This window comes from Geospiza fortis, unplaced genomic scaffold, assembly GCF_000277835.1.
Source record: "Geospiza fortis unplaced genomic scaffold, GeoFor_1.0 scaffold27, whole genome shotgun sequence".
Lineage (NCBI taxonomy): Eukaryota > Metazoa > Chordata > Aves > Passeriformes > Thraupidae > Geospiza > Geospiza fortis.
Genome location: NW_005054329.1, coordinates 3,547,997 through 3,557,871, shown reverse-complemented (window position 1 = coordinate 3,557,871; position 9,875 = coordinate 3,547,997). Strand labels below are relative to the sequence as shown.

Below are 9,875 nucleotides of genomic sequence, written 5' to 3'. Positions count from 1 at the left end.
TGGCAGCTCCCAGCAGGGCCCTGCACCCAGGCCCTTTGCAATGAACACCAAGTTTCATGACCTGGCTGCAGAGATCTCTGGCCTCCATCTGTCCCGACTGTCCTACACCTGGGAACTGTGGTGGAAGGCAGTTCTGGGCTCGCCTTTCTTGCACAAAGACAGGCTCATGTAGCCCCACATTTCTCTTCACAGAGAAAAGCGAGGCACAATTCTTCCCAAGAATATTTCTGGGATTCACATTCTCTGAACCTCAGACAAAGAAAGCACAATTCTTATCTCTTGCTGTGCCTGTGTTTGTGCCAAAGCAGAATGCAACATGGAGATTGTTTACCCAAAGTAATAATGTTTTGTTTCCTTGGCCTGTCAGGGCCAAGAATATCAGGACTGTTGGGTGACAGTCACAAAATTCATTGCAGTTGTGTGCAGGGTTGAGTGCTTGGTAGATTCAGCTTTAGAATCATTCCTCCTTATCATTCCTCCTCCGTCGGGGCCCTATCACCATTGCTGTTGATTCAGAGTGAATTTCTCATCTCTGGACATCCTAAGCCTGGCACCTCAAACCCAGCTACCATCAGTGCCAGTAGGCAGAGGTGGCTGCTGCAGCATCCTCTGCCTCCAGACTGCACTGGGCTGAGATGTGATGCTCCAGCTCCAGCCAAGCTTTTGTCTCCCTCTGCTGATCCACTGAGACAGGGCAGCTGTCCCCAGCAGGACTGTCCTGCTTTTGGGGCACTGCATCACTGCTGTCCCTCCCACAGGGATGTTCCTTCCTGGGCAGTGCTGCCACAGCAGAGACATCCCAAGGCTCCTGGCATGGCCCAGTGCCACCAGGGAATGCTCAGGGTTGTGTCCCAAAGCTGAGCTGTCACATGAGCTCCACACCAAATGCCAGAAGCCCCAAGGAGGGATGAGCAGATCAGCACAGGGGACTCGGTGCTTCTCCAGAGAAGCCTCATTCGCAGGGCTGGAGCCTGGCTGCAGCCCCAGGGAACAGCCTGGCCTGCCTGTGTTCCACCAGCTTCTCACCCAGGCACCCTCCTGCTGTCCCTCTGGAACATTCTCCATTCCCCAAGCCTTCCAGGCCAGCTGGGACTGGCCCAGCTCAGGCACCTTCCCTGCAGACAGCCCTGGAGCCTGAGCTGCCTTTCCCTCTGATTCATCCCATTGCGTTTCTCCACCTCCTCCCCCACAAAACCCCTCTGGTTCATCCCTCTGGGTACATCCACTGCAGACACAGAGGTGCCTTTGGGAGAGAGATTAACCCCACAGTTCCTCTCTGGGCTGTGATCTGTGCTGGTAACAAAGCTGTCCCCAGCTCAGGACACAATCCAGGCTGGCTCTGGTGGCCTTGGGCTGGCCTGGCCACGCTGGCTCTGGCTGGGGCTGGGGCAGAAGCTGCATTTTGCCATTTGCTGAGCTCTTGCCCCAAGCAGAGCTGGTGCCAGCTGTGCTCTGTAATCCCAAATGCAAACAGACACCAGCAGCTGCTGCCCAAAGCAGGCAGAAGTGCCCAAGGGCTGCCTGGGCTCTGTGCTGCCAGCATGGCCAGGGGGCACAGCTGGGAGCCCAAACCCACTCCTGCTTCCCCCAGCACCAAAATCACATCCTCAAGCTGAATTTACAATTTTTAAATTGTAAGAGGCCTTAACCTCTGCAATAGGAGTGGGGAGGAGGAAGGAACACAGGATGGGGAATTTATTTTGAGGTGCCAGGACCAGCCCTGCCCTGGTCCCTGGCACAGCCCTGCAGCCAGGCACAAAGGCTGGCACTCCCTTCCCCCGGAGCACGGGCACAAGGGGCTCAGAGAAGCTTTTTTTCCTCTTCACAAAGGTGTCATCTAATTAGGGAACAGCCTGAGAAGAGGCTGCTGCCAGCCAGCTTCCATCTTCACTGCGGCAGGAGATGCTCCGGGGATTGACAGGCAACTTCCCGGCTCGTTAACCCCGAATGGGACTGCAGCTAAAGTGCTCTTTACAATCAAGAGCAACTTACTCCTGGGAGAAAGTTCCTCTCAAAGCACCAGCGCTCCAGGGGAATGAGCATCCCAGCAAGAGCAGTGCCCACAGAAAACAGGAAACCCTGGAAAATGGGGGTGATCAGCCTGTGGTCAGCTCAGCACAGGGAGGGACTGGGATGTGTGTGAGCCCCAGGCAGGATTCACATCCCACCACGGAGGGTGGGAATGCTAAGGGCTGCGCTCAGCAGCTCTGCTGGATTCCCATAGGAACAGGTCTTCCAGCTGGAGCTGTGGAATAGCATCCATTCCTGGGCTTTTGTGCAGCAATTCAAAAGAATTCTAGGTACCGTAGAAAATGAAAACCTGAATTTTTCTCTGTCTCCAGCAGTGAGATTCAAAGGGGGACCTTTCTCTGCTGTTCCATACAATGAGAGACTCTATATATAAACTCACAAACCAATCCATAATTTCCAGAGTCATTAACTCTGCTGGAGCTCTCCTTTGACTCCAGCTGATTTTGTTCAACTACTGAGTTAATGCAGGAAAATCTCGGTGATAACTTTTTTAAGATGCTGGGTTCAGTTTAATCCCCCTGGAAGGTGATAATATCAGCAAAGGCTTCAGCCTGCTGCCCTGAGAAATCCTCCCACTATAATTCCAGCGTGGGATGGGGTCCCTGGTGTTCATTGTCCAGTGGGACAAAGGAGACCTCCTGAAAGGCAGCAGTCCCCTCCCAGCTCACACCCCTGAGACAGGAGAGCTTTTCTCTCTGTCCATCAGGGAATTTACACTCCAAAGAATCCACAAAACTTCTGCCAGCTCAATCTTCCTTGAAGGACTGGATTATTTATAACAAACTTGAAGTGAAATGCAAATAAACTCATCACACTCCTGGAGACAGGAACATTTCCACACCTTTCTTAGGGCAAAAGCAGATTATTACAAGATGATATCAGCCTGCTACAGGCTGACAGGGGAGGGTGTGGGGAGGAATAATGGAGACTAAAATCCAGCACTTTGGACAACCTGCACCAGTGGATTGGCTCTGAAGTCCCCCAGGCCTTCCAAGGGACACTGAACTCGCTGTGGGTGGAGTTGCTGGGCACCCAAAGCCCAGGGTGCATTGATGGCAATGCTTTGGAGATTCATCTGACTTGGGCAAGATCTGTGCCTTGGTTAAACCACCTTAAGGCCTGGCCAGGCTGTTGCTCACAAATCAAGAGGCTCTAATTTGATTTAGCAGCAATCTCTTCAGCAGGCAGCTGCAGGAGAATTAAAGCCGTTTTAATTCTGAATGAAAAGTGGCCGCACGTGGCTTAACCCAATTTCCTTAACATCCAGCCTGCTGCAGCTCCTGGCTCTCCTGCTGCCTTTTATGAGATTTACTGCTTCACCTTCACCTCGTTCATGCCCCACCAGGCTCCAGCCTGAGAGCAGAGAGAGTTCTGGGCATGGTCCCTGCTCCCAGCCAGCTCATCCAGCAGGAGAGGGATGCTCTGGGACCATGGCCTGCCCAGGCTTCCATGGAAAGGAGCAGGTACAAATCCCACCCTCTCCTCAAAATGTTTTTGCAACCATAGGAATATTCCACACGGGATAAACATCACTGAGAAACCAGAGTTTCTCCAAGAAACCTTGCTAAAGCTCTTCCCTGATACCCAAAGTTGCCAGCAGCAGGTTTTCCTAGGACATTTCTCCTTTGAGAAAAATGACACTTCATGGTCACCAGCTCTTCTATTTGGGGTGTTCAAGCTCAATCAACAGCTTCAGGGCCTGTGTGAGCCCTGAAGGCTGGGCAGAAGCAGGATGATGTGTGCTGTACAGGAAGCTTAGGGCTGTCAGGCTTCTCCTGTGATCAAACAGCAGCTCCCAGGCTGCCCAGTCCCTGCTGCCAGTACCTGACAGGCTTTGCATTAAATTGTCTCCATTTTTTTATGAGGAGGGGGAAATGGAAAGTGTCTGGAGTGTCAGGTAGATCTCATCACTAAAGCTGGCCCTAATCCATGGAGGCATCTCTCATTCCTCTGGCATCACTGCAAAGCCATGAGTCACCCTGTCCCTTCCCCAGGCTCAGCGCTGTGACACCCCTGGGAGAGCAGGATGGCACCTGCCAGGCACTCAGGGAGGGAAACACCCTTTTCTCACTCTGGGTTTTGGCCTTTTCCTACAAAAACCACAACAAAACCTCTCTGCAATAAAGTGGAGGCAGACACATTCCTAACAGAGGGAGATGGAACAATTTGCCCAGAGCAGCTGTGGCTGCCCCTGGATCCTTGGAAATGTTCCAAGCCAGGCTGGATGGGGCTTGGAGCACCCTGGGACTGTGGAAGGTGTCCCTGCCATGGCAGGGGGTGGAACAAGATGATCTTTTGTATTGTATACTATTCCAAAATACAAAACAATAACTAAAGAAACCGCTTAGTGCAATCCAACAATCTTTCAGGTCCCTTCCAAGCCAAACCAGTCTGGGGTTCTGTGCTTGGTTCGTGGGTGCACAGAGCCCAGAGCTCCCTGGGCAGCTCAAGGAGTGTCCCCTTCCTACCTGGCATCCTGCAGCTGTGGTGATTTTGTGGGTGGAGAAGGGGAAGGCCTCGTTGCTGAGGTCAGTGTCGAGCACTTCCTGCAGGACAGCACGGCTGTGGGGAAACAGCAAAGGGGAGCAGGGAGGGTTATCCCCAGATCTTGCTCCCTCATCTTGCTGGGAAGACAGACTTGAGCTGAGGTGGCTGATGTGCAGTGCTGTGGGAGCCTCAAAAGAAATTTCAGTTCCGTGGGAAGTGGAGGGATACCCCAGCCACATCAGCACTCGCTGTCATGGGGCTCACACCTACCCCTGCCCAACGTGGGGACCTGCATCTGAGGCAAACCTCCCTCCATCCCTGCATCCCTCCTTCCACCCTGCATCCTTCCCTCCATCCCTCCATCCCTGCATCCCTCTCTTCATCCCTGCACCCCTCTATCCCTCCTTCCACCCTTTCATCCCTCCCTCCATCCCTGCATCCCTCCTTCCACCCTGCATCCTTCCCTCCACCCTGCATCCCTCCTTCCTCCCTGCATCCTTCCCTCCATCCCTCCATCCTTTTCTCCATCCCTCCATCCTTCCCTCCATCCCTGCACCCCTCTATCCCTCCTTCCACCCTGCATCCCTCCTTCCACCCCTGCATCCTTGCATCCCTCCTTCCACCTCCATCCCTGCACCCCTACATCCACCCCTGCGTCCCTGCATCCCTACATCCACCCCTGCATCCTTCCCTTCACCCCTACATCCCTCCCTCTATCCCTCCATCCCTGCATCCCTCCCTCCATCTCTCTGCCCCTCCATCCCTCCCTCCACCCTCCCAGGTCAGGTTGCAGGGAGGAGCCCACACCTCTCACCTCAGCGGGCCCTGGATGCTCATCATGCCCAGCTCCTCGGAGCAGTCGAGGAGCTGGCACTGGAATTTCATGTCCTGCAGCACGGTGGTGATGTGGGACCAGTTGTGCTGAGCCACAGCCCCGCCGATTGCCAGGTAGTACCCATCCCCTGGAACACAGCCCCGGGCACTGTCAGGGCTGGTTCTGCTCTGCACAGCCTCAAGTGCAGCCCTGAGCACCTCCAGCTTGCACAGCCCCAGCTGGGGACTGCCAATAAAAGGGTTAAAGAGTTGGGGGATTAGGGAAGGCTTTTTGGGGGCTCTGCTTTTTGTGGGGCTCAGCACAGTGAAAACCAAATGGCCATCAGCAGTGATTGATGAGCATCACAGGAAAAAACTCCCTGAGAACAGCAGCAAAAGCATCTGCACTTTTATCCAGGCACAGAACAGACCCTCAGGTGTGGAGGGAGCTGTGGGTACAGGTGGGAGCAGGGAATGCCCCACTGACCAGCCCATAACCACTACAGTACAATTCCCACTGTATGCAAGGAAGAATTTCATCTCCTCAGTAATCCTGGGTGGAAAAATCCCCAGGGATGGTGTTTGAGAGCTGATTAATATGTAATCAATCTTCCCTCTGTCTTTCCTGCCACTACGAAATTGCTCTCTGGTATTCTGTCATCATGATAATAAGTGCAGCCACCTACTGTAATTGGAAAAATAGACTTTGCTGTGATTAAACACCTCCAGTGCCCGACAAAGCTGCAGCTCTGCCAGCCACTTCCCACCCTGCTTCCCCTGACAGTGTCCCAGACAGGAGGGAGGAAGGATCCTCCCACAAGGGATGGAAAAATCACAGACACCCCACACTGCTGGGACACAGTGAGATTGCCCTGTGGCACGCCTGAAGGTGACACAGCATGGTGACATTGCCATGGCACACCTGAAGGTGGTGAAATTGCCCCATGGCACATCTGAAGGTGACACAGCATGGTGACATTGCCCCATGGCACAGGGCACACCTGAAGATGACACAGCATGGGGACAGAGCTCTGTGGCCACCGTGCCTGGCCAGACCGAGCTCAGCATCCTCCTCCTCCGCAGCTGCCTAATGCCATTCCTGCCCCCAGGGCTGCTCTGCTGCCTTCCAGTCCCCCTTAATTGCAGCTGATAAGGGCTGGGACAGAGGTCAGAGCTGCCAGGCAGGGCTGGACAAACCCAATAACAGCGATGAGCAGTGCAGGGCCCCGGGGACAGGGGACATAATCGGGTTACAGGCACCGGGGGATGGAGGTGGAAAAAGCCAGGTGGCTGCCATTAGGAAAATGCAATCAGCCCAGTGCCTGCAGCCCCTCCAGCGTGCCAGGGAGGGAGGAGGTGCTGGGACAAACCTGGCCGGGACTGGAAAAGTCTCTGTGTGCATTGAAAAGGCAGCAGGAAAACCTGGGAATTCAGGGAGGGTGAACACAGCCAGAGCTGCTCCATGCAGCTGGTCAGGGTTTTACCTTCAAAAGCGGGGGCCAGGGGGGAGCCCGGGGTCCCGGGGCTGATCCTGCTGACGGTCAGGTCGCTCTCCACGCCGCCCTGGCGGTTCCGCATGCAGGTGTACACGGTGGAGCCTGCGGGGCACAGGGGCACCATCCTCAGCCCATCAGCCAGCCCGGCACAGGCAGCTGGGCAGCAGGAAAAGGCGTCACTGGCATTAAATCACCCATGCTGGCTTTGCCCTGACCGACCATTGGTGTCCCAGCACAGGCAGGGGGAAGGAATGATGGTTTTTCCCTCTTCAGTATGAGGAGCTGAAGTTGCATCCTTGGAAATGCCCAAAGCTGCTTCCCAGCCTCAGAAAAGGGGACAACAAACCACAGCTGGCTTGTCTGAGGGTTGTGCTTGATTTACTCCAGCACCCATCACGCCACCAGATGTGAGCCACAGCTGGAGCCAGAGGGAAACCCCCCTCCTTCGTCCCTGAGCTCACAGCACGGAGCTGCTGCAGCATCCAGCCAGCCAAAGGGGTCTCTGAGGTGAAACCACCACAGTTGCCGCCTTTGGTCAAGCAGCCAGGGCCAGATGAACCCAGGCACGTCCCATCGGGCTATATTGGTATTTGATTCCAATAATTGGCGCCCAACGTGAGGCATGAACCCACGACCCTGAAATTAAGAGTCTCAAGCCCCTGTGTGAACAAGGCAGAGCCCAGGCTGTGGTGAGGACACGGGGAGCAGCCTCTTCCCAAACCCTCTGCAAAGGCAGCACTGAGAGGAAAAGCCAGTCTGGGTTTTTCTGGGTTGTTTTGGGGTGAGATTTCCCCAGTAAAAGGAGGAGCTGAGGCCGTACCTGGGGCTTTGCTCACATCAGCACTGAACAGCCAGTCTGCTGCTTTCGTAGCTTCGGGTCCAACCAGGTAGAATTTCCCAAAATAAGACATGTCAAAGAGAGTCAGGGCGTTCCTGCACGTTAAACATTCCTTCTTGATCTGCAATTAAAGCAAACACGGCAGAGCTGGGGCTGAGCCACGCTCTCAGCCCACAAAGGGAAACACAAATTAAACCATTTACATAACAGGCAACAATACCAGGACACTCTCCTGATGCCTTTAAAGACTTCAAAATGCCCCTGAAAGAATCAGGAATTTGCTGGAGCCAACCTGACAGGCCATCCTGAGTGCCTGATCCCATTCCTCACCTCGCTAACTCAGTGACAGTTATCATCAATAACACCCAAATTTTATCAAATCTGATTTTTTCCCCCAAGCTGCTCTCAACACTTCAGGAAAGCAACAGCATAATTCCCATGGCCTCTCCCCTGAGGTTTCTGAGCACGGGCTACACATTTCATATTTTTGGGACATTTTTCGCTGTTTTGGTGCTTCCCCTCCCTCCGAGCATCCCCCAAAGCAGAGATGGGGCACAAATTCTGCTGCCTCCAAGTCCCCCAGCTGGCTGGGAGTTTGGCAGGGCAGGAGGGGCTGGCAGCCCCACTCACGATATCATGGTGAGGGGGGAAGTCGAAGGTGTACTCGTCCCCCAGCAGGCGGTTGTAGGTGTAGTCCCTGTGGCGCTCGTGGCCGTAGGCACCATAGTAATCATAGTCCAGGACCTGGGGGACAGGGAGGAGGAGGAGATGAGGCTGAAGCCAAAGGACTCCTTGTGATATTCACCCCACTTCTGGAGACATGGCTGTGGTGGTGGGTGCCCACCCTGGCATCCCTGATCACCACAGGGATGGGTTCCCACCACAATATCCCTGCCCATGGTGATGGATCCTCATCCCAGCATCCCTGTCCATGGGGATGGGTCCTACCAGAGCATTCCTGACCATGGGGATGGATCTCCATCCCAACATCCCTGTCCATGGGGATGGGTCCTACCAGAGCATTCCTGTCCTGGTGATGGATCCCCATCCCAACATCCCTGCCCTCAGTGATGGATCCAGACTCCAACATCCCTGCCCTCAGTGATGGATCCCCATCCCAACATCCCAGCCCATGGGGATGGGTCCTACCAGAGCATCCCTGCCCATGAGGATGAGTCCACAGCATCCCTTCCCTCAGTGATGGATCTCCATCCCAACATCCCTTCCTTTAGTGATGAGTCCCCCCCATAGCATCCCTGTCCTGGTGAGAGGTCTCCACCCCAAAATCCCTGCCCACAGTGATGGATCCCCACCCATTGTGATGGGTCCTACCCCAGCTGGTCTCTCCAGGCTGAGGATCCCCCCAAACCCCAGGTGTTCTTACTGGAGCTGCTCCCCCAGGGCTGAACCAGCCAGGTCTCTCCCAGCCGTGCCTCTCCTGGAAAACACAGCCCTGCCGCAGCAGCTCCTGCACAGAGGAAATGAGAACAAACAGCTTTTTTTAAAAAAATTCCTTTCACAACTCTTTGAGCAGCGCTCAGGCTCCCCTCCTCGGGTACAGATGTGGGCTCAAGACCAGATTTGTGACCCCTTGGTTTGGCTATCAACAGCCAAAATCAGCCAAAATGTCTTTTAAAACAGTGTAAAACCTAAGAATTGCCTGATTTTTGTCCCCCTCAGGCAGAATATTTTCCTCAAGGGTGGTCAAGAGGCAGAGAGAGCCACAGCCCAGCTGTGCACCCCGCCAAAACCTGCCCTGGGGGCCCAAATTGCTGACCAAGAGATGCTACATGCAGAGAGCAAGATTCCCCACCATGTTTACAGAGTAATTATATAACAACATTTAATATTTATACAGCAACCTTCTCATTCCTCCTCTGAGCTTTCAGGAAAGCCTCTCTGCACGCAATTAATTAGGGATCCATTAAGACATTCTTGTTTGGAGCCCCAGTTCGGAAAAGAATAGATTTTGTTGAACATCTCAGAAATCATTCAGTGCCTATTTATAAAACACAGCACATGTTCTGGAGCTGCATGGATAAATAGCAGCCTGTCAGTCAAGTGGGCATCACTTATTAGACGTGCTATTAAAAAATAAATTGCATCCTCAGTGACAGAAAACAACTGAGCTGTCAACCAAACACCAGGGGCTGGTGGGCAGGGGTGTCTGTTTTACTGCTCCAGCCTCTGCCCTCCAGTTGGAAGAGAAA

General features: G+C 53.9%; 1 protein-coding gene across 1 annotated transcript in view; it reads right to left on the bottom strand.

The window, feature by feature from the left end:
- Positions 1–9,875, bottom strand: part of SARDH (sarcosine dehydrogenase) — a 25,855-nt gene that overhangs the window by 3,434 nt on the left and 12,546 nt on the right. Inside the window, exons 12-17 of the mRNA XM_014307114.2 lie at positions 9,050–9,133; positions 8,296–8,409; positions 7,648–7,786; positions 6,816–6,929; positions 5,333–5,480; positions 4,500–4,593 (exon numbers count right to left, since the gene is read on the bottom strand). Of these exons, the coding sequence (XP_014162589.1) occupies positions 4,500–4,593; positions 5,333–5,480; positions 6,816–6,929; positions 7,648–7,786; positions 8,296–8,409; positions 9,050–9,133 (693 nt within the window). The remainder of the gene's footprint in view (positions 1–4,499; positions 4,594–5,332; positions 5,481–6,815; positions 6,930–7,647; positions 7,787–8,295; positions 8,410–9,049; positions 9,134–9,875) is intronic.